Source organism: Dipteris shenzhenensis, chromosome 31 (genome assembly GCF_047967505.1).
Source record: "Dipteris shenzhenensis isolate YYH24624 ecotype China chromosome 31, Dip_SZ_1.0, whole genome shotgun sequence".
In the NCBI taxonomy this organism is placed as follows: domain Eukaryota; kingdom Viridiplantae; phylum Streptophyta; class Polypodiopsida; order Gleicheniales; family Dipteridaceae; genus Dipteris; species Dipteris shenzhenensis.
The window spans coordinates 44,359,043-44,384,479 of NC_141626.1; the positions used below are offsets into that span (position 1 = coordinate 44,359,043).

The 25,437-nt window shown below is 44.2% G+C and overlaps 1 protein-coding gene across 1 annotated transcript in view; it reads left to right on the plus strand.

Annotated features, from left to right (window-relative positions):
- LOC147881500 (uncharacterized) overlaps positions 1–25,437 on the plus strand; it is a 237,949-nt gene that overhangs the window by 97,504 nt on the left and 115,008 nt on the right. The window contains exons 9-11 of the mRNA XM_087402306.1: positions 4,197–4,314; positions 4,437–4,572; positions 6,897–7,217. Coding sequence (XP_087258432.1) covers positions 4,197–4,314; positions 4,437–4,572; positions 6,897–7,217 — 575 coding nt within the window. The remainder of the gene's footprint in view (positions 1–4,196; positions 4,315–4,436; positions 4,573–6,896; positions 7,218–25,437) is intronic.

Consider the following 25,437-nt stretch of genomic DNA (forward strand, 5'->3'; position numbering starts at 1 on the left):
TCTGTAGGAGTCACCATTCACAAAATGGTTCAAGCTGCAGTTGGGCGATGTCATGGGGAGGATGCTGATGAAGTTTGAGCACCAATGCTCTACAATACGAGGAGAAATCACAAAAAAACTAGTTGACAATGGCGCATTTCTCCCAGACCACCTGACGCGGCATTGCGCATTTCCTTGCTAGGGGCTGTTATCTAGTAATAGAGCTTTCTTTCTGTGCCGAAAGCCCTATGAAAGCTGCTTGCATCAGTTTGAATTTTGGGCTCCAGGCTGCTGCTGTTTTTGACAGTTTTTTTACTTTGGAAGATTTGACTAAGTCAACATAGACTTGGGGTCTTTATTCTTGACTGCATCTAGACTTAGTCTTCAGTCAACTCTTAGGTGTATGCGAGGTGCATAAAGGTTTTGAGATCAAAATTGAGGAGAGTCTTAATTGATGTATTGAAAGTCTTGCTGCATACCCCCACTATTGAGGATTCTCCTCAATATCAACTCTTAGGCGCTCTGTTAGTATCAGGATTCCAGATGCCTTCTATGCAGAGGAGGGCCTCACAGAGGCAGTGCTACGGATTTGGGTTTCTCACCTGCAGGGTGGGCAGTCGTCCCCGTCAGATGTGGCTGCAGCCCTCATTGACATTAGTCTTTCTGGACGCAGATCGGAGGTAGAGTCAACAAGCAGTTCTTCTCTACTCTTGGCCCTAGACATAGTAGAGAGAGTGTTTTGCAGCTTGTTGACTCAGTTGGGGTACTTCAAACACATCCAGATGCCATCATGCAGATTGCTTCAGATTACTATGCCTCCCTTCTGACAACAGATCCTAATTCATAGGCCAGAGATGATGCTAGACAGGTTATTTGGCAGCATATTCCTATGTTGGTGGATCGAGGTATGAGAGCCTCACTTGATGCACGCTTCACCAACATAGAGTTCAGGACTGCTCTTACTGCCCTTCATAAGGGTAGTAGTCCAGGGTCAGAGGGACTTACACCTTCCCTTTTTATTAATTTTTGGGATCAGATTGGGGATTACATCATCTCAGCCCTGCAGGGCGTTTGGGACTCGGGGGAGATGTCGGACTCACTCTCGGAGGCCTCATTCATCTTATCCCAAAAGGAGGTTGCAGAAATTTAGTGTCTCAGTGGAGACCAATCACCTTACTGGGCACTTTGTATAAGATCTTGGCAAAAGCCATCAGCCTGCGATTGCAGCCTATCCTGCCAGATCTCATACATGACACGCAGACAGTTTTTGTCCATGGCAGAAGCATTTTTGATAACATATTCTCCTTTTGGGAGACTTCTGAGTGGGCTATGCCCATAGATTGGCAATTCTACTCCTAGATTTCGAAAAAGCATATGACAGGGTAGATTGGGGTTTTCTAGAGGGAACCCTTCTTCGATTTGGATTTTCAGATTTGTGGATTAGAGGGGTTTCTGCTCTTTATAGGTCAGCCCATAGCCAGGTACTTATTGATGGAGTCAGGAGAGACATGTTTCAGATATCCAGATCAGTCCGATAGGGATGTCCTCTAGCCCCCTTTCTATTCTTATTTGTGGCTGAAGCTATGAGCCTCTATATTAGAGCTCAAGCTGATATTTTTGGGCTGAGACTTCCGTTGAGACATGAAGAGGAGTTGCTGGATAGTGAGTTGGCAGATGACACGGCTATTTTTTTGGATGCCACTCCACAGACACTCACCTCTTTCAGGACAGCCTTGGATTTGTTTTGCATTGCAGCAGGGGCTCACATTAACTGGAACAAATCCAATGGTTTCTGGATTAGTGATGAGGACACTCCAGATTGGGGTGTTGATATTGGCTTTACTTGGATTCAGAGGGGTGTCTTCGTCAGGTATCTTGGATGCCAGGTTGGGGTGGGCATTTCTTCAGCATAGCAGTTCACTCCCGTGTTGGAGAGCATCAGGAGGAAACTCCTATTTTGGAGTTCGGCCAGACTTGACCTTGCATCCAGAGTGGTGGTTGTAAACCAGGTATTGTTGGCTACAGCCTGGTTTGCTTGCTCTTGTTGGTGCCAATCTACAAGTGGATGAAACTCAAATAATAAGAGGCAAGCTTTCTTCTCCTCAATGATTCTGCCTTTATGCACTCCCTGGGACCTACCCTCCCTAAGCTGATGTACTAATTGGTTTTCATGTTGTCCCATAGACTTCTTGATCTTCTGTGGACGTTAATAGACTCTTTCTTTCTTTCTTTCTAGTTCTGTCTTTTCACATTTCTAATTCAAAACGAATTTTCTTAATTCTCTGCTATTTCACTTTTCTTTTCCCTTGTAGTTTCTCCTCGCTACCTGTTCATGTCTATTTGTTTTTGCAGCTACTTTTTGTTTTTAAGTTGTGGGAGAAAGAATAGGTAAAGAACTTGCTTCGCACCTCTTTGACAAACCATCAAATCTTTTCTCTTCTCTTACTTTCTACTTTGATTGCTTTATTTCCGTGTTTCTCTTTCTTTCACTCTATTCTCATTAGCACCATAGTGCTATGATTGGTGTTTGGTTTACCTAACCCATATCCTCAGCTTGTTTTTCTCTATACCTTGTATTTGTTCTCAATTCTCTCTCTGTCTGTGCTCTCATTGCCGTATGTGTGCGCTTGAACATTAGTGGCTTATTGCATTGTATTCATCCGTTCTATGGATTTTCCTTTTGTCACTTTTTTTCCCTCCTCTTTTACTTATTTTTTGTTTTGCTCTGTGTATCTCGGTTTCCTATTGTTTCTCATAGAAAAATTTTGACAAACTTTCCAGGCAAAATAATTTTCATACTCACAAAAAGAAGTAAAATGAGTAATCCTACAATAGCATAGGATCTTCCTTGTGATTGGTCAGGATCCTTCACAAACCTATGGATTGACTTATTTGTGGATTGGATAGCTTCAACAATTTTCTCTGTAGAGGTTATATCAATTGAAACAGAGTGCACAAGTGCTTGTGGGTACTGCCTTCTTGTGTAGTCAAAAGGGAAAGCAAATCATTTTTAAAAAGGTGTGAAAGGCAATTTTTGTAGGATGATCTCTAGAAATGGTAGTTTGAAAGACACAAGTTAATTAATTTTTTAAAAAATACATGAGGAAATTCACAAAGGAGTTTCAATCCTCCACTATACCAAAAGGCTCCAAGTCTCTAAGTCATCCCTTCACAAGATTAAGGGATGCAGGTTTTGTCACTATAGCTTCTCGTTGGTAACTTATGATCCTGTCTCGAAGAGCACATTGTGCCCTTTGCAGTGGCTCAAGAATCGCCCATATTGGAGTCCAGTAGCAAAAGACATGTTTCTCAAAGGTTCCTCATGTCCAGCCCTATGTGCATGGTGCAAGTGAGATTCTTCACACCCCCTTTTGTGGCCATCACCTCCCCCTTTGGTTTGTGGCTTCTGTCTTGGACTCCCATCTTTGTTAAGGGACTGTTTTGCATCCTGATTTTCAACCTTTGGCTTATGATCACTTGTACAAGGCCCTAGGGGTAATGACTTCTTCTCTTGTAGCCAATGTAAATGGAGTGAACCTAGTGCTGCAATGGAGAGCGGCAGCAATCAACTTCTATATACAAGCGCCCGTGTCAGGTTTCAAATGCAATATTCATTGGATATGCTTTGAATAAGTTGTTACACTGAAGGGGTAAGTCTGTGGCTGAATGATGTGAAAAAGTGGAAGGGAGTTCATCTGTGTTTGAACATTGTTTGATAACGAAAAGCTTGAAATGCCTTGCTTGGAGATTGGCATCAAGTTTTTCTAAATGCCAGGATCAATGAAGTGAGCGCTTCTAGTACCACCCGATGCTGTGTGGAAAGTCTTAAGAGCCATACGGAAAATACCATGAGCACTTCTCAAGCATCGTATGTCCTCTCTTTAACGTTCTAGTAAGTGTCAGCTAGGAAAACTCTATCGCATTTATAGAGAAGCAACATTTGGATTTCACATATTATTCTTAGCTATCTTTCTAGACATAGCAAACAACATAAATGTTGACAAAGAACTAAAATGTTCCTCTCTTGTCATTGAAACTGATTGAGTAATGCTTATTCTCATTTGCAGCATTCTCTTTGCCTTTCTTTCTTGCATCGTGTAGTGTAGCTTTGGGTTTCATGTGATACGAACATAAATTTTGAGTTGCTGTATTTGTCTTGATTTTGAATACTTTTATTGGTTGTCTGTACTGAATGAAATCACTTTGGGAATTCACAGAGTAAGTGAGATCCAAGAAGAGTCATTGGGGTTCTCGGTGACACTTGTTGGGGCTTTTGCAGACATGATTGTCAATCTGGATGATGTTGATAATTATATGGTTACTGTTGTTGCAGAGGTATCTTTCGTCACAAGCCTTTCTTCAAATGCTTTATTGAAAGAAGTTTCTTTTCTCCAGCTAGGAATTTCTTATGCTGGTGTTTTGAGTCATCTGATTCTGTTGCTAATTTTGTATGGCAGGCTGTCGGCAACATCTTTTATGGCTTCCCCTTCCTGTTTCCAAAACAAAAACCACCAATTTATGCTACTATGCAAGATCTCTTTAAGGCTTTGCATCAGAAGGGGACGATATTTTCTGTCTTTTTGAATAATATAGGTAATCTCAAACTTTTGCAGACACTGTAGTTCTTGGTTTTAAGTTTGTGATGAATATTATTGTGTTTCACAGGTAGTTCTTGTTTGAGGTTTTAGAGGCTATGCAAAAACGATTGTGTTAGTTTCATCCTTCAAGAAGAAATTGAGGCTCGCAGATGACATGTTAAGATGTCCTCAACAAAGACAAGGTGACATCGGAGCCACAAAGATCAATTGACAGTCCTAAAATGATCTGCTTCCCTGAGCTTCACCTTGTACAACTATAACTTTCCATGAAGAATAGAGGGCATGTTATGTTACAGTCTCCAGCATCCTATCTGTGAATGAAAGAGGAAATCTATCTCAATGAGTGGCAACATTCCAACTTCTGTGGTCCAAAAAAACACAAAGCTTGCCTATCTCCCTTTTAGGCATGAGGACAATACCACTTACCCAGTCAAAGTAATCCATCAATAAATTAATCTTGCTGTCTCCATTTCTTCTTGGTTTTGGTTTGTCAGTCTGCCTTACGATAGTTAGGAGTAATTCAGTATGGCCTTTCGACCACCGGATCCGAGTTAGGGTACAAATCGATGCAAGCTCATGATATCAGCAGTGACTCCTTGGAAGACATCAAAGATCGTAGCTTGAAGGATATTATGCTTCAAACCCAACTTCCCACCTTCACATGATTGGGGTCAGCCATCCATTCTTGGAAGGCTATCAATGACCCCAGCTAGACTTGAGCCCTTTAATTGACACTTGGGATCCAGAGCATCCTGAACCGATCACAATTTGGGACAGGGGACTGTGATTGATTTGGAGGCTTTATGTCCTTGATACAATTTGCCTGCATCAGTCCCATCATCCTTCCGTCTCCCAATTCGTCCCATCACCGGATCCGAGTTAGGGTACAAATCGATGCAAGCTCATGATATCAGCAGTGACTCCTTGGAAGACATCAAAGATCGTAGCTTGAAGGATATTATGCTTCAAACCCAACTTCCCACCTTCACATGATTGGGGTCAGCCATCCATTCTTGGAAGGCTATCAATGACCCCAGCTAGACTTGAGCCCTTTAATTGACACTTGGGATCCAGAGCATCCTGAACCGATCACAATTTGGGACAGGGGACTGTGATTGATTTGGAGGCTTTATGTCCTTGATACAATTTGCCTGCATCAGTCCCATCATCCTTCCGTCTCCCAATTCGTCCATTCCCAGCTTTCTGTTCTCCTTTCTTGCCTTAGCATTATCTTACATCTTACTCTCATGGTGACAGAAATTGTTATGACATATTTTTTGTGCTTACAAATGCAACTTGTGACCAGCCATTGAGTTGGAGATTTGGGCAATATTGTAAATAGACCAAATCGTCACCCCCCCACTCGAGTTTGCCATCTAACTGGGCACTTGGTACAGATTCTCCTCACCAGGAGCAAGATCTCTATTGCTGTGTTTATGCTGTACCTCTTGTTGGCATATTATGGCCCCCCAGAAAGAAATACCACCCCAACGTAGCTAGGGGAACACTTTTTAGTTATAGTTCTCTCTCGAGCAGAGGAGCTAAGTAGTTCTGGCCAAGGTGCAGACAGTCCCAATGGTGCAGGTTAAGGTGGATAAAAACTCAATCCAAGAGGAGATCCAAGTGCTTTGGCTTCGAGCATGGTGAGTTTTGATGATATTAGATGTCCATAGGATGGAGTACGAGAGTAAAACTGGTGGAAGAACACACCATCCCCCCCTTCATGCCTCCTCGTCCTCTGACCATGTCCATCTTGCAAGAGGTCCCCTACTACAAGGGCAGTACGGGAGGATACAAGCTTGAACAGTTAGCCTTTTTTTTTCAATACGGATTGTTCTTTCACAGATTGGATAACTCCTTTCAGTCTATACTAGGTAAACCCTTCCTGTTGCCTTTCATCTCTTAGCCACTCTGTAGAAACGATACTGTGTTAAGTTTCTGAACCGCCAAAAATGTGTCTGGTTATTGTATTGTCTTGAATTTTCATACATGATATCCACCATGAATGAAGCTTTTATCATTATGCTTAGTCTGGAGAGGTCAAGCCCTACTCAACAAACAGAATACAGATTTTATTTTATTTTCCAGTCTCAATTTTCCTATATATCGTTGTTGTTATCTATTGTCAATTTGTTCTGAAAGAGACTCGCGAGTCGCGTCTTTGTTACAGTATAAACACAATGCCCCCTGTCTGCTGATTTGCCTACTGCCATATTTCTGCTTTTCCTGGTTTTTTGTGCACATAGAATGGTAGAAGGAAAACACAATATAGACTTAATATCTATTTTTTGACCACCCTTATGCTGTTACTTTTCATAGTGTGGTCATCACTTGAAAGAGCCATGGAACCGGTGAAGGTGGATCAAAGAGAGGCAGGAACAGAGTTATGGAAAAGTTATGCCGAACTTTGGTCAAAACTTCTGGATTTCTCAGACACTGTACATTACAAAGGCTACAAGAGAGAGGACAGAGAAGATGGTCAAGAGGATAGCAATGGCATCTCTGGAGTAGCAGAATTAGAAGAAACTATCTTTGATGCTTGGATCAATTGTGTCATGAAAGCATTGAGGGAGCTTAACCTAAAATATAGAGTGAAATCGGTGAGTTCAGCAGACAAGATCATTATAGATCCAATTGAAGGTACTTTCCACCACTTGTCAGACATGTATTATCGTGTTGTAAAGCTTTTTCCACCAGTTTTCTTAATGAGCTCTTATTTTTTGTATATTATTAGTTGCCATGCTAGAGCAATGGAAATGTATTATGTAATCAGATTGTGAGATTTGCATTTGATTGGCTTTGCTCTCAAGTGCTAGCCTTCATCTTAGCTGGCCTGGTCCTCTCTTTTAGTTTGATGTAGCAAGTTGGTGTGTAAAGGACGTATGTCTATAAGTGTGATCCAGAAGGTTTTTCACCTAGCGTGATTGAAGATGCCTTTGGTCGATCCTCTTCTTCTTCACGAACCTGCAAGACAAGGTAAAGCAGCTACAACAAGATGTGGAGCTTATAGGACGGTGCATGGCTTTCAATTCTCAACGACAGGCTGGTCCAAAGGTTCCTGCTGCCCCTAAGTAGAGATGGGTATCTTTCACACTCAGTTCATGCAGATCAGGAGATTTCTCCCCCGGATCTAGGCCCTCCATCCAGCACCGAGCAACCCCTCTCTCCCTTAGCTCAACATGTTCTCCCTCTTGGTGGAGGACCTTGGGTGACCTCATGCATGGTAGATCCCCCTTGGAGCTCCTCCTAACAGGCTCGGTAATGTCTTCTATTTTTTAGCTGATTATGGGGACTTAGAAGTGTTTATGCCCTCTTCCATTGTCAACACTACTCTTTCAATTGACAAAACATCGCTTTGGGGATCTTGTCCCCGATGGAGTTTCCTCCCCTTGCTTCTCAATTCTACTCTAGGGCGTTGCTCCACCACTAGGTTGGGAAGCCCTTGCATGCTACGTTCTTCTTAGCTGGAACATATAGCGCCTTGGTGGGGCTCCTCATCGCCGTCGTATAGTTGATTTGTAATCAGCTTCATACAGGTGTCACTGGGGGTCACATTCACACTCTTCTTACCCAGTAACACAAGTTGGATGGTGGAGATTGCAAAAAGTCAGGGAGATTGCTTTTGGGTCATACTTTTGGTCTCCTGCTCTTGGCACTAGGGAAACTTCCATATGAGTTGAAGATTCCTTTCTTGCACTAGTGGTTGCATCACTCCCTGCAGAGCACAGTTTACATAAGGTTGGTCTTCTCAGCCTTTACGCCCCAAATAATAGAGGGGAACGTGTCCCAAAACGTAGAAGGGTAGCCCCCAGAAAACCCCAATCTACTCTGTCATAAGCTTTCTAAAAATCCAAGAGTAGAATGGCTAGCCTCTGGCCACTCTGCATGGCCCATTTTGAAGCCTCCCAAAATGAAAAGAATTAAAAAAAATACTTCATCCAAGCACAAAGCCGTTTGCACCTCAAAATATTTTTGCATTTTCCCCACATGATGCAATCTATTAAAACTTCAGGCTTATCATGAATGAGACCTTGAAGGATGGCCTACAAGCGTAAACTGATAGCTTTGGCCAAAATCTTATAATGGGTTAAGATGAATGAGACCCTCTGTAAGTGAATCAGGCATAGTACTAGAGTCTCGAATGCCAAGCTATGCAGGGCGGAGGGGATATGGTCCCCAATCATGTTGTCCCAAAAAGCAAAGAGAAAAGAGGGTCCCAAAAAGCAAAGAGAAAGGAGGGTTTCATAGAGTCGGCTTCCAGGCGCGCTTCCAAGATCCACTGACAAAGTGTTGGCTTTTCGACACTCTAGTGAGGCCGGCCGCCATGTATGCGGCACCTTTTTGGGGGGGTGATATTTCAGCAGCAGAATGGAAGAGATTCGAGCGGCTACAGGTGATTATGGGCTCCAGGATGATTCGGAGTAAGCCATCGGTCCCCTATCAGATAGTACAGGCAGAGTTTGCCATGACCCCTCTCCAGGTTGATACCATTTTTCAGACAGTGACTTTCCTCCACAAAGTTTGGGACCTACCTTGCGAGAGACTTCCGAGGCTAGCACTAGAGTCCTCCATACGACTATCTGAGAGTGGGGTAGGTACAACATGGTTTGCATGCATCACCACATGGTTTGCCAGTCACGGCATTCAGATGGATCGGCTTCCCCCGTTTCAGTATAGCATGGATGCACCGCCCGAGTTGATCCCACGAGATGAGATTAACCGCATCATACGTTTATATCTCCTCCAACTCCACACATCTCGCACTTGGGGGGGGGGGGTGACCAGGAGTTCCCCACCAAGACCCAGCTCTACTATGACCACTTTCTGAGAGTATCAGAAGATGGGCTCATCATCATACCTCAGTATCTCGAGGACAGAGGAGTCTCACATGCATTGAGGATTGCCATCGGACAGAAGCGGGTCTTGTAATCAGCTGAGGATCGAGACAAGGAGAGTTGCACGCATACCCAGAGAGTAGCGGACGTGCAAGTCGTGCACAATGGGGGCGGTCGAGACAAAGGAGCACTTTTTGCCCAGCCTACTATGAGATCCCAGGGCGCTACCACTACCTTTTTCAGGAGGGGTACGGCTTTGGCCCACTCTCAAGACTGATCCACTTCCAAGACCAGGTCTGTATTGGGCTCTACCTGATGGAGATGCGATGACACAGGGAGATACTACTATGACATATTAGAGAGCAGGAGGATGGGACCACCGCACCACAGGGTACTGAGGTAGACCGAGCGCAGAGACATGTCATAGGGCACTTTGGGATAGAGGAGGAGGAGCTAGCCGACATGAGAGATATATGGATCAGTGGAGGGAGCCGACACAGCACTGTCAGACGAGGGGCACAGAGACCGTACATGGCGCGACAGGTGACCAGAGCACACACGATTGAGGTTCGATCTATTTCAGCTCTCCTTAGGGGGGATCGACCAAGGTGAGGCATCACCCTTGACATAGCCCATCGGATCCAGAGATCGAGGAGACCATGTCCTCCACCACCACGGGAGACATCCTGACAGATGCAGATACGTGAGCTGTTTGCATCTCATCAGAGAGCCGTCATGGAGCGTGGATACGTGGAGCCGGTTCATGCACTTGGGACTTTAGCTTTAAGCACTTGATATCTTCATGCCAGTCTCATGCTATTTTGCTATTTTTTTGCTATTTGGTACTAGTATAGCATTTTAGTACTCAGCAAGGGCCTTAGTGAGCCCTTTGCCCCGGCCCACAGTGGTCTGTATGAGTTACTTGATTCCGTACTTTGTCCCATAGGCCCGCGAGGCCTCCCGTGGATGTTAATATATCTTTCTTTCTCTCTTCTCTCTCTCTCTCTCTCTCTCTCTCTCTCTCATTCACTCACACACAGCACTAGGGCCTAGGACAAATTGTCGGGACCGAAGGTCTTTATTAATTGAGAGAAGAAAATCAACCGTACAAGAGTTCAGGGTAGAGCTGTGTTACAAGAAATTCCAACGTGAAGGATTTTACAAGGGAGCTCAAAGCTCATTCATTTGGCAACATGCCACTTGTCAAAACCACTAACTAAATAATAGTTACATGCCACAAAGGGCAAAGTTCTAGTGTCTTTGTAGCCCTTAGTTGAGTGTAGAGCTCCATAGCGCTTGGGTTCTCAACCCATGCACCTTCCTATAATGGTAGCTCAGAGTTTGATTATGTTAAAACCCTCCTAACATATCACTCTCATGGCACGTCAAACGGATGCTATGGTGGGAGCATGTTGCATGCTTGAGAAAGGAGCCCTTTTCATGCTTGATAACACTATCGTGGTTGTTTATTTTAGATAATTCATTATTGTAAAATTTTAAATGAACAAAGTTTTACTTTATTGAATAGAGAAATGGTTGTGTAAAACTAACATTTCAATACAAAATTATTCGGTTTACGAAGGTTTTAGTGTTAAGACATTTTTTCACAATTTCTTAAAATGATGGATATACAAATTTTAAAACAAAAATTTCTTACTAGAGAACAATTGAATGTGGGCTTAACAAGCCCAAAATGTGATATAGATTGGGCCTTTTTAAAATTTAATTATTTGTAACATTTGAAAGTCATTGTCATTATCAAGTTAAAACGATTGGCTCATCCACTATCAAATTGCTTGGTACTTGCAATAATTAACTAAAGCGCACAACCATGACACCCGTTAATGGTTAGAGCTTTGCATGCAAATAATAATCTGTGGACTAATCCTAGTCACCGTGGGCGTCCTTACCAAGCAAAGATGTGTACATAACACAGAAAACATTTTTTTGTCGACCGAGGTCAACCCTCTTGGTTGTAATTAAGGGGCTTGACCATCAGTCAAAGCGCCTTAATTATGACCAAGTCTCTCCAACTGAGGTTGGTGCATCTTGGTTAACCGAAGTTAATCCTCTTGGCGTAAGCCAAGTCTTGTTGACCGAAGTCAACACTCTTTGACCGAAGTCAGCGCTTTGGTTCTTTGATTAACCGTGGTTGACCATCTTGGCCGAAGCCAGATCTTCCTAATCGGGTTAGGCTTACCTAACCGAGGTTAAGTATCATTGACCAAAGTCAATACTTTGACCAAATAAATATAACTCTTTGAACATAATTAAATAAATGAAGAGCTCAATAATTATGATCAATAGATGGTCAACTTGAACTTTGACTTTGGAGCTTGGTGACATCCCCTCTGCTTCTATTCAATTGACCTCAACTGAAAAGCTTCCTTATAAATATCCACAAGCTGTGGATGCCAAGTGGATGATCAGACGACATGTCTTCAATCATCCACTTGGCATCCAATGCTAAGTAATTCGTGAATTTTACAAGGTACCTGTAAAATTCCTTGCCCTGAGGGCCTTTGTGTATAGTATGGTACACAATCTACTCTGGTTGAAGGACCTCCTCTAGTTCATCCACTTCTGGTGGATCCTTTGTTACTGGCTCTGTAGGCTCTGGCCCCTGAAATTTCTTTAGAAGACTGACATGAAAGGCATTGTGAATTCTCCAATGCTCTGGCAGTGCCAACCTGCATGCAACCTCATTAATATCTTTTGTAACCCTGAAAGGTATCTTGGAGATAACTTTGCATACACTTTTTGTGTGCCCTTTAGCTTGCGGAGCCTAGCTGTTTCGAACTTCACCCAATCCCCTTCCTTGAGATCTAACCGTCTCTTATGCTTATCTGCAGCTCTTTTATGCTTTTCTTGAGACCTTTCAATTGCTGTCCAAACTTGCATGAAAGCTATCTGGAGGTCTCTGACAAACTGATCAGCTGCAAATATTTCATCTTTGGTCCTCAAAATAGGTGGCATAATCACCTTCCGATAGATGACCTCAAAGGGGCTTTCCCTGTGGAGCTGTGAATTGTATTATTGTAAGGAAACTCCACCAATGGTAGGTGCTTTTCCCAATCTGAACCTTGGTCACCCACGTAGCATTTCAGCATATCCAATACTGTAGAATTCGTTGCCTCACTTTGACCATGTGTCTGGGGATGGAAAGAAGAAGGAAAATTCATCCCATATTATCAAATAAATCTCTCCAGAATAGACTGGTCATTCTAGGATCTCGATCACTGACAATGGACTTAGGCATACCATGGTGCTTAACGATTTGTGCCAGGAAAAGCTTAGCCATATGATCTGGCTTAATAGTTTTGCGAACCGGAATGAAATGAGCTTGCTTGCTGAATTTATCAATGATAGTCCAAATCCCATCATTCCCTGACTTTGATCTTGGAAAATAAAAAAATGAAGTCCATTTGCAATACTTTCCCACGGTGCCTGAGGCATAGGAAGAGGCATAAGTAGGCCAGGTGCCGTCCGTTTGTCATATTTGACGTTTTGACAGATAAGGCATTGTGTGACAAACTGGTGTATATCTTTCCGCATCCCTGGCCAAAAGAAATACCTCTCTAGTGCTTGAGTTGTTGCTGTAATTCCTCTATGCCCAGCATAGGGAGGTGCATGGCATTCCTCCAAAATCTTTTTCCTCATCTCCTGGGTGATGCATAGGCAGTCATCTATCATTAGATACCCATCTTTCAGGGAATAGTGACCGGTGGACTGCCCCTCTTGCACTTGCTGTAAAATCTCATCAAAATCTGCATCATCAGCATATTGTTCCCTCATGTCTTCCAGATCCCTATGATAAGCAATAGTCACATTATTCACCGGGGGTCTTCGGGACAAGGCATCTGCCACTTTGTTCCGAATTCCTATGGACGATCTGAAAATGATACATTGACAGCATATTTGCCCATTTCATATGCTTCTCAGAAAGTTTTGTTTGAGTTAGAAAATATCTCAGACTTTGGTGATCTGTTTTAACAGTAAAATCTGCACCCAAAAGATAGTGCTTCCATGTATGGATGGCATGAATTACAGCCAGTAACTCTTTCTCATAGATTCCCAGATATCTCTCTGCATCTTGGAGTCTCCTGCGCTCATAGGCCACTACATGACCATTCTGATGCAATGCAGCCCCAACACATTCCCCACAAGCATCACAATCCACATCAAATGGCTGATACAAATCTGGAACTATCAGAATTGGCTCTGTGGTCAGCTTCTCTTTGAGTGTGGTGAATGCTTTCTTCTGTAGGATTCCCCATCTGAAGGCTACAATTTTATTGGTGAGGTCGTGAAGTGGAGCGGCTAAGTCCGCAAAATGCCTGATAAATCTTCTGTAGTAAGAACACATGCCTACGAAACTACGGACTTCATGCACAGTCTTCAGCTCTGGCCATTCTTGAATGGCCTGGATCTTTGCCGGATCCATTTGTATCCCATCTTTGGATATTATATGCCCCAAGTAATGTATCTCTCCCAGGAAGAATTCACTCTTCTTGTTGTTTGCATAGAGCTAGTTATTTCGCAGCTCTTGGAAAACTATAGAAAGATGTTCCTTGTGCTCTTCTTCGGACTTAGAAAAGACAATAATGTCATTGAAGAAGGTACTCGTGAACTGTCTATAGGGTCGGAAGATATAATCCAGCATTCTTTTGAAAGTAGCTGGGGCATTAGTCAATCCAAAAGGCATCACCAGATACTCATACAACCCAAAAGTAGTGGGAACGTTGTCTTATGCTCACTTGGTGATAACCACTCTTTAAGCCTATCCTGCTGAAAACTGAAGGCCCATTTAACTGATCCAGCACATCATCAATGCGCAGAATAGGGAATCTATTCTTGATGGTCATTTTGTTTAGTGCAAGGCAATCGACGCACATACGGAATGAACCATCTTTCTTCTGTACCAGTAGTATAGGGGAGCAAAAAGGATAACTGGGCTGAATCAGCCCTTGGACAGCAAGTCTTGCACCTGGGCCATAATTTCTTCTTGCTGAGTTGCGCTAACTCTGTATGGGGGCCTATTAGGTGGCTCACTACTAGGAATGAGTTCTATGCCACGATCTTCAGGTCTCTCAGGGGGTAACTCCCTTGACAAAGTGCAAGAAAAGCAATCTTCAAAATTTTCAAGAAACTGAAATTTATCGATGGAACCAAGGCATACCCAAAACCACATCGTGATGTTTCAGTGAAGAGATGAAAAAGTCTTCCTGATCCACATAACTCTGTACCTGAAGATGGAGCTTCCCTATCAAGGGAGTGACTGGCACAGGGTTCCCACATAACATCTGGTCAGCATCCAAAGCCCTGCCCAACTCCTCAGTCTTTATTCCCAGCCTTAGGGCTAAATCCTCTTATATAAAGTTATCTGTAGCCCTGGGATCAAATAAATCAGCGCTTGTTGGTCTCTGAAGCTGCAATTCTCGTTCCTCTAGGTTTGAAACATGACCCAGTACATCAGGAATTCCTCCCGCTATTGGTTTGTGCGGTCCGTGTGGCTTCTCTGCCTCTTTTCCCTTTGGAGTTGAAGGCTTTTCTAGGCACTATGCAGCCACATGTCTTTGCTGCATCTGAAGCATTTACCCTCTTTTTTGAAAGTTTCAATCTGTTTAGGGCTAAACTGTGGTCTTCCCTTATAGGTCTTTGGTACTTGGTTTCCCCTCGGCTTCTGAGGCTGAAATCCCCTCTTCTTAGCCTTGGGAAACTCTCTCGTCTTGGACTTGGGGGTTGCTGGCTTTTTATCCCCTGGTATTCCTGCTTGTATTGAAGGCACAGTAGTAGGATGTTGCATATACACAAGACTAGCCACATTAGCTGAATGCATAAGATCTGAAATATCTTTGATATCCTTAGTGTTCACTTGGGCCTTTATACAAGGCACGAAATTTGCACATGGCCATTTTAATCCACAGAGGAGCTCTTCAGTTTATCACCCTAGATGTAGTATTAGGATCTATCCATAGACCTCATTCTCCTTCTGTAGACTCGTCTTGGGAGATTATTGTCAACCTTATTGCATGGTAGATTTGGAGATCTAGATGCATATCGGACCTATGCCTCTTAGTCATTCTTAATGATTTGGCAAGATATTGTACACACTCTCATGCTTTCTCACATGCCACAATGGCCAGGAATGCAGGTTTCATGAGAAATTGGGACCATGCTTTAGCCTCTCTGGATTGGTTGCCTTCATGGGATTCTATTGTAACATGCAATAGTAATCTGATCGTGTAATCACATCAAGACCTTCTTTAAACCTTTAGCGAGGAATTGGTGCTATGCACCATAGAGAGAGAAAGGAGATAAGGGTAGAGAGAGAATGGAGTCGACAACCGATTGGGTCCTTGTTTGAGAGAGCATGGAAATGTGCTTCTGAAGAGTACACTGTGCACACGTATGGCAGACCCAAAGACCTGAGAGGCAATGTCGACCAATACCGAGACCTTGATGCTGTCCACACTGACAATGTAGGGCACTTCTGCAAGGCAAGGAAGAGGCTTGTGTTGTCCACTAGAATGCAGGGTTACTGTGTGAGTGAGAGAGTGAAAGCTAGGAGTAACAGATTCTAAAAGAGAGCTGAGAGATGACTGAAATATAGAGCTGAGAAGTGAGCTGTGCAAACTGTAAAAGATAACTGAAAAGAGTTGTTGAAACAGTACCCCAAACCTTACTCCGTTTGCTGATCCGAATCCGCGACTTATGCAATGCGCTTGCAGGAGGACTGAACTGAGGCAAAGAGCTGAGGCTGGTTAGAGGCCAACTTCTGGAAGTGTCAGGCTGCTCACGGGAGGCTGGAATGGAGCTGTAGGAGTGCTGAAGGTAGGAGGGCTGGATGAGAAATGAGAGGGAAGCAAGGGCCCTATTTATAGGGGATGGGGAGCCAGCCAATCAGCCTGGCTGAGCCGACTGGTTGCTGGCCCCTTGGCCTATAAAAGCCCTTCCCTGGCTCATTTGCCAGAGAGCTTTGTGGGCAGCCTTTGCAGGCTGCCTTGTTTGCTTACCTCTGGTCCACTAATCAGCCTTTGGGGCTCCTCTGGGGCTCCTATCCTAGGCTATGACCTAGACCTAATGTCATGTGCATGGATTGGTATTTGATGTGTACCGGGGTACACAAGCCTAGCTCAGGTAGCCTGGGGAGGCTTAGGGCTAGGTAGGCTTGATTCTCAGGTTGAGTGGCAAGGGTACGAACTAGTTAGAGGTCTTCGCTATTTTTGGCGCATTGGGCCCGAGTCTATATAAGTGGCCCAGAGGTTCAGTTCTCGAAGAGCCGATGGGAAAGTATCGTTCCCAGGTGCTAGGTCTGATCTTGGATTGAGTCGCGGACGCGCGTCTGCATCTTAGCATAGCCCAAGGCCCAGTAGCAGATCCAAGGCCTCTAGGCGCCACATGGTGGTATGGGACACCAGGCTAGTCAGGATCTGGTTGGGAGTTTGTGCCAGTAGCTTAGCTCGTGGCTCGGAGGGGACATCTCCTGATTTGGGATTGCATCCCGTAGGTGTCATGGTTGGGTGGTGAGCAGCTTGCTTAGATTCCTCACGTTTGGTGTGTTCTTGTGTTTGCTTGTAGGTTAGAGGTTTCAGGAGTGCTGGGGTAGTGTCACTTGATATCAGAGCCAACTCCTGAGGTATGAATCTCTGTTACGAGTGAAATTGGATGAGATTTCCTCTAGGTATGTCTCAAATTCGAAATTCATGGTGATGCCCTGTAAGTGCTTGTTGGTTCATCGTTTAAGGTTGTTGGTTGCCTGGAGTGGGATAGAAGGAAAGCGAGAGTGAGAGAAGAGTGAATTTGCTGCTAGATGTGAAGGTCTAAGAGAGAGAGAGAGAGGTATAGTTAGGAGGGATCGGTGAGGACCTTAGCGTCGGAGGAGGTGTGAGAGGAGCTACTAGGTAGGCGCAGTGCTGAGGCGAAACCCAAGAGACTCCATGCACGGGACTGGTTGCGTAGAAGAGACGAGAGGGCGCGAAGGAGAGCGTGGAGAGGTGCCCTATAGACTGGAGCCAGGTCGCGATGTGGGCCGAGTTGTATTCGGGGGGCTTGGAGGCTAAGAAAAACACCATCTCTTCCACAATAGGAGGGTGGGCTTTCTAAAAGCTTGGCTTACCGACTTTATAACTAGGCCGGTTTGCCCTCGCTACTCCAGCCCATGGACTGCGCATATGTGAAGCTCCTCCATGCCATCCTATTCGGATCTCGTTACTTGACTTGGTACGGCCTGTTGCAGAGGACTGTATGGAACAACACCATCACCGTTGAGCTTCATCCGCCAGGGTTGGGGGGCAAGGGGGGTTCTGTTGTTCGTCAGCTCGACTGATCGTCATTCGGGATCAGCCCCTCTTCTCCTCAGCCAAACCTTGCTCTTCCTTTGTTATCTCCTATCCTTGTGGCCAGCTTTCACTCTGTTTCAGTCTCCTAGCTCCGAGGCCACCTATTACTTATCTTCTCTAGACTGCTCTCTTCAGCAAATCCAGTTCCGGTTATGGCCGATTCAGTTGAACCCAGATCTTAAGAGGGTGATCAAGATATGTATTACCATGGGGGATCAGGGCCTCTACGATGATTTGATTACCAAGACTGCCTTTAGTGAATTCACCACCGCTCTTGACGAAAAGTTTGAGCTAGTTAATGCAAATCAAACGGGGTTTATGCAACAACTCCAAGGAATTTAGGCTTCGATCACGCTTTTGACTTGCACTGTTCAAGCACTCAGGCATGTGGATGCTTTGGCTTCAGTGTTGGGTCCAGACATTACACTAGACCCCTATCCCGGAGATCAGAAATCCATAACCAAGGAGGTGGTTGACACTTGGTTGCACAATTGGCAAGTACTTGCACTGTTCAAGCACTCAGGCATGTGGATGCTTTGGCTTCAGTGTTGGGTCCGGACATTACACTAGACCCCTATCCCGGAGATCAGAAATCCATAACCAAGGAGGTGGTTGACACTTGGTTGCACAATTGGCAAGTACAATTTTAGTTTGACCCTTATCCCGATGAAAAGAAGATGTAACTTGCAACAGGGTATTTATTAGTGAAGGCTTTATTGTGGTGGAAGGAACTCCGACTTAAGCGTGCCACATGGATCGAATTTGAAGAGGTCTTCCAGAAAGAGTTTCTGAAGGAGGAGGATTATGATATCGTAGGCAAGCTTAAGGCTCTCGATGTGTCCAAGCTGAATTTGACTTTTGAAGTCTATCTTCAGAAGTTTCGTGATTTGCAGACCAGAGCTACAAAGATGGATCTTGTAACCTTGTTAGGTTTCTTTGTGGATGGTTTGCGTGACTCGTACAAGCTTCAAATCAAGAACAACAAGTGTACCACTTTGCAAGAGGCCATGAACTATGCGCGCATCTACGATGATACTATGGCCAATGCAAAGGAAACCAATATTGCCGATACGAGTGGGAAGAACAAGAGGAAGTTCTTCCAGTCAACAACGGGTACCGGGGAGTCGAAGTCAGTTGACAATGCCTCTAAGAAGAACTCGACTCAGACGAAGAATGGTCCCGTTTCCTCCGCACCCTTAAGCTCAAGAAAGAAGGACGTTGTTTTATTTGCGAGGAGCGGGGCCACACTCATAATGATTGTCATGAGCGCAAGAACCAGATGCAAGCACCGGGACCAAAGCTCCATGCGGGACAAGGCACCAAAGCTAAGGGAGCTAACCAAGCATCGATGATAGGTATTTTTGTAAATGTCATTACCTACTCACTTTCTTGTAATTGCATTTTTAATAATTCGTTATTTGGCCCCCATGACCTTGTCCGAGCTTATGGAGAAGTAAGAGTTCACATTCTCTTTGACCGGGGCAGCTCTCACAATTTTGTGAACTACAAACTTGTGCAGAGGATGGGGCTGTCCACGACACCTAGCGATCACACCTACGAGGTGCAGCTTCCAGTTGGGAAGCAGTTTTGGGATTGTAAGGTCGACGAACTTTCTACCCGGATTCAAGACTACACAGCTGCTCTTACGTGCTATGTCATGCACTTGGAACATGTGGACTTGTTAATCAGAATAGAGTGGTTTAAAACCCAGGATATTTGGATTGGATGAAAAGATCATACACTCTCTTTTTTGGACAAGGACACCCAATGTTGTATTCAATGTGATAATATTCCCTCTTCTTAGGGACCCTATTGTATCTGCGATGTAGCTTTGGAATATAATAAACACTTCTCATTAAGATGTGTATCAGTGTGTTTTGATTCTGTTTTCTTCATTTGTTGTCTCTGTTAATAACAAAAATGATTTAAGCATGTTTGAACACTATGAATTGAGAATGTTATTAGAGATGATTTCATGGATGTATTACTTGCTCAACTGCTGGAAGATTGACCTTCAGAACGGGTAGTAGATTATCGCATAGATTTAGTACTTGGGGCTCAACGTATTAATATTCCACCTTATAGGATGAGCCAACTCGAGGAGGACGAGTTAGCTTCATAGCTACAAGATTATCTGAATATGGGTTATATTCGCCCAAGTAAATCACCCTGGGGTGCACCTGTTCTCTTAAGAAAGAAGAAAGATGGTTCGTGGAGAATGTGTGTAGATTATAAACGATTGAATAAAGTGACAATTAAGAATCAATACCCTCTTCCTTGTTCAGATGATTTGATAGACCATTTGGCTGGAGCGAAGTACTTCACTAAGATTGATTTGCTTACGGGTTATCACCAAATCCTATCTATGCTTAACACATAGATGGAACCGCTTTTCGAACTAGGTATGGCCACTACGAGTTTCCGTATTACCTTTTGGTTTGACCAATGCTCCTGCTACCTTCCAACAAATGATGAAGGATTTGTTTAGATTATTTGAAAAAATCCGTTGTCATGTGCTTGGACACCTCCGGATTGTCTTAGTTATTTTCAGACAGCATAAGCTCTATGCCAAGATGAGTAAATGTGACTTCTTTACGAAGGAGATCATTTACTTAGGACACGAGATTTCTTCTCAAGGTATTAGCATTGATTTAGATCGTATCCAGAAGGTTTTGGAATGACCCATCCCTTAGATAGTGAAACAACTTCGTTCTTTCTTAGGATTTACGGTCTTTCTACAGAAGTCTGTGCGTGATTATTTGCACATCACGGACCCCTTGACCAACATATTGAAAGGTCGTGGACGCAGGGCTACCCCGCTGATCTCTTGGAATGATGCATTGCACAAGGCTTTTGAAACCTTGAAGCTAACTATCAAGGAAGCTCCTATTCTTGCATTACCCGATCCTACCCGGCCTTATGTTTTAGAGGCCGATGCGAGTGATTTTGCGATTGGGGCAGCTTTATTCCAAGAGGGCAGACCTGTAGCTTTTGACACCCAATATCGTTGGCCCACACTAGAAAAAGAACTATATGCAGTTGTGTATGCTCTAAAGGTTTGGAGACACTATTTGTATGGTTCCTAGTTTCTTGTATCGACAGATCATCAGTCAATCAAGTATGTATGTGATGGGTTAGAATTGAGGGGAAGAAAGGCTAGATGGGCAGAGTTAAGGCATGATTTGGATTTGAAAATATGTTATCGAAAGGGTTCGATAAATAGTGTGGCGGATGCCTTAAGTCGAGTCAAGTTTGTAAATGCTATGTCATTTACGGAAATATCCTCAGAACTCCTTGAGAGAGCTTTGCGCAACGGATGGTCATTTCAGTTCTTATTGGCAATGTTGGAATATGAAGCCAAAGTGAGTCAAAAATGAGTGTACTAGGTGTCTAGGGGGTGTTTTATAGTCTAGTGAGTCCTAGACATGCCACGTGTCATGTTGGGAGTTATCCCATATACACTATGGCTTTCTAGAGTTTAGTATGACACTATATAGTGTTGTATTTGTCTTGAGTCTTTTGATATCAGTCAACATCAAGGTATCTACATGTGAGTATTTTGGTTATCATTGCCTAGCATTTGTTCTTTTATTTTTCTTTCCATTTTGCTTTTCATTATGCTTTCCACATTTCCATTCCGTTCCTAGTTATCTACTAGATCTCTTCATATGGTATCAGAGCCATGTTCCTAGCCCTGCTCTCTCTTTCCCTTTCCCTTCCAAGAGGTTGAGGTGAGGGAGGCCAATGAAGCTACTCTAACTGCTCCTCCTTGGAAGGCTGTCCTCTTCTCTCCTTCCTTGAGCTCTCTTCTCCACGCCATGATCTGCCACCTCTCTTCTCCTTCCTTCAGCTACATCTTTATGTGACCTGCGGACGATGTGACGCTTCTATCCGGAGCTAGAAGCAGAATCACGGATTTGTGTCTTCAGCAAAGTTGTAGAGGACCTTGAGTACTATAAATTTCGTTTTTACATCATTGCGATCCGAGTTTTCTGTGAAAAGTTACAGCCCTCGCAAGAAGTGACGAAATTTATTTCTGCGTGCGAATTTTGTTATGGAGCTCAATGATTTGACAGCCCAAGCATGATGCAACCAGCTCAACGTGGAGTTGTCCATCCTCTTCATCGTTGATCTCTGCTCCAGCCCGCCATTTGCTCCTTCTGCCCGACATTCTCTTGGAGCTGCTGCCTGCAAGTTCGTGACCGCATTCTGCCCGTCATTCTCTTGGAGCTGCTGTCCACGTTGCCTCTACCTTCTCTGCCCGTTACTTGATGTGAGCTCTTGACATTACATTGCGGTGACTTCTTCACGTGACTACTCCAAACTTTGGTGAAGACTTCCTGAGCTAAATGTGAGTTCTCCGATACTACTTCGACACACTCCACTACAGTGATCTCTCTAATTAGTATATTACATCGAGCTTAATGTAGACCACTCTACATCAACAAGTGACTTCTTCAACATTGCTTATTCGATCGGTGCGTGAGGTACTTCACATTGATTGACTTTCCGATTGGTCGTGGTACCTGAGGCTTCTACTTCGACATTGGTGACTCTCCTTCCTGCATTTTGAGAGTCATCATGTAATTGCTCCATGTAGCTACCCATGGACTTCACCAACACATATTTTGGGGCAATCCTGCCTAGCGCTTCATTGACATCGTCATCGACTCGCAGGGATGTGCACACATGTGCATTAGCTACTTGGAGGACATGTCTTTCACAAAGAGAGATTTTTATTTATTACTACACGCTTGATGTATTTTGGGGTCCTCTGCCCTGGGTAGTCCCCCTAAAATGATATGTATTGAGTGTTTGATTTTCATTGAGTCTAAAGATCCTCTGCCTTGGATAGTCCTCCTAAAAAGATGTATTGGTTTTCCTATTTTTTTGGTGTGTGGCTTCCTAACATGTCCTGTTATGAAGCCAAGGGGGGATGTACTGTGGGAGCCATATGTATTGGCTTTGATAGGTCTATTTGTTTATCAGGCCTAGCTTGAGAGTTCCAAGATGTTGGTGCATTGGTCTCCTAGACCTCTGAGTTGGTCATGCATCCATGCATGATGAGCCTCTGAGCCATGCTAGATGAGATTTCTATGTTATGCTCACTAGCCTCTGAGCCATGCTCACTTGCCTCTGAGATTGTATGGGAACCATGTCTAGTTCTAGATTGGCATGCACAGTTTTGATGACCGTCATTGTCATGTTTTGTTCTTGGTTCCGTTCCAGTAGTCTCTCACCTTGCCTTCATGGGGGGGTGTTGGAATATGAAGCCAAAGTGAGTAAAAAATGAGTGTACTAGGTGTCTAGGGGGTGTTTTATAGTCTAGTGAGTCCTAGACATGCCATATGTCATATTGGGAGTTATCCCATATACACTATGGCTTTCTAGAGTCTAGTGTCACACTATATAGTGTTGTATTTGTCTTGAGTCTTTTGATATCAGTCAACATCAAGCTATCTACATGTGAGTATTTTGATTATCATTGCCTAGCATTTGTTCTTTCATTTTCCTTTCCATTTTGCTTTTCATTATGCTTTCCACATTTCCATTCCGTTCCTAGCTATCTACTAGATCTCTTCAGGCAAAAGGTCCAGGATGGGAGCTGTATGGATGACTAGGACTCAGGGATTGTGTCCCCTACGATACATGCGGCGGGAGGTCAGTGGATGATTAAGAACGGCTTGCTGTTCCAGCCACAGCCACAGGCCTCCTTAGCCCCCAGCTCTAGTTCTGTTGATAGAGGCCTGGCAGGTCCTTCTCCTCCATCTTCCATGAGTGCAGGTCTTCTTCGCACTCCTCGGCCAGATTTGCTTCTCAGGAACTCTTTTTTGGCACTGGCAGATTCGGCGACTTTCATAGATGATGAGTTTGTGCCCTCCACCTTAGGGGTCCCGGTCATTGGGATTCCTTTTGATAGGGCCTCCCCCTCAGCAGGTGTGGGGATCCTTTCACCTGTTGAGTTTCCTGCCCTTAGCAGGAGTGTTTCGGCACAGGGGAAGCTGGTCTCCTCTACTAGGTCGACTTTCCATCTAGCATCCTCCTGTCGATGAGGATAGTTAGCTGGAACATACAGGGCCTAGGCGGAGTTCCACACCATCGCCATAGGCAGTGGATTCGGAATCAGCTTCATCCAGGTGTCACTGGAGGTGCTATTGATATCCTTTTTATCCAGAAACACAAGTTGGATGCCAGTGATTGCTCTAAGTCTGGCAAACTGCTTTCAGGACATACTTTTGGGTCACCTGCTATGGGCACAAGGGGAGGTACTTGCATTTCGGGCTCTCTTTCTATTCTCCCCTTGGTTGCTGGTCATGGTATTATCTCCCCCTCTAGAGCTCAATGGATCATTATTTTGATTGGAGGGTGTAAGATTGGTCTTCTCAATCTTTATGCTCCCAAAAACAGAGGGGAGCGGGTCTCCTTTTGGAAGGAGTTACTCTCTTGGGCCTCCATTGCAGATTCTTGGATCATTGGTGGTGATTTCAACATGGTTGAGTTGCCATCAGACAAAAAGGGAGGCAGACAGGGTGGAATTCATTCTTTGGAGAGGGCAGCCTGGGATGCCTTTCTCTTTCAGTACAGTGGCAGGGACACTTGGTTTGATGATGCCTTTCATGTTAGGCCACAATCACTCCTGTACTCTTGGTCGAATAGGAGAGTACACATGCCCATCCATGCATGTATTGACAGATTTTATGTAGACGATTGGGCACTTGACAGAGGCGGATCCGTATGCATTTCTACTGGGGTTTCCACCTCAGATCATTTTCCAGTGGTGTTGCAGATTCTTGAGTCTCATCGAAGAGGACGCTCTGCCAGTGTCAGGATTCCGGATGCTTTTTATGCAGAGAAGAGCCTCACGGAGGATATTTTATAGATTTGGGTTTCTCACATACAGGGTGGAGTTGCCCGCCCATCTCAGGTAGCTGCAGCCTTATTCGGAATTAGTGACTATTATCATACAGCCGTTGATTCTAGGAGACATGAGATTCTCAAACGTGAGATTGGTATACACCAGCAATTAGCGTCCCTTCAGAGGGAAGAGTAGAAGAGGCCCACAAATGCTTGGATTCAGGAGCGTCTTGCTGCAGCAAGGGCTCATATACAGACATTGTTGGATCAGAGAGCAGAGTATGCCTTTCATGCACGGGAATCCTTTTGGATTCAGATGGGTGGCAGGGTCAACAAACACGTTTTCTCTACTCATGGGCCCAGACATAGTCAAGTTGGTGTCTCGCAGCTCAGACGGGGTGTTACAGTCAGATCCTGATGCCGTCATGCGTGTAGCTTCAGAATTTTTTGCATCCCTTCTTGCTACAGATCCGGGCACACAGGCCATAGATGATGCCAGAGAGGTTATTTGGCAGTGTATCCCTGTATTGGTAAAGGATGAGATGTATGTTTTTCTTGATGCACCTTTCACCAATGCAGAATTCAGGAGTGCATTACTTGCCCTTCACAAGGGCAAGTGCCCAGGTTCGGATGGACTTACCCCTTCTTTTTTTATTACTTTTTGGGAGCAGATTGGTGATCACATTACATCAGCCCTACAGGGCGTGTGGGACTCTGGTGAGATGCCTGACTGACTTACAAATGGTCTCATTCATCTCATCCCAAAGGGGGGTAATAGGAATCTAGTGTCACAATGGAGACCCATCACTCTATTGGGCACTTTTTACA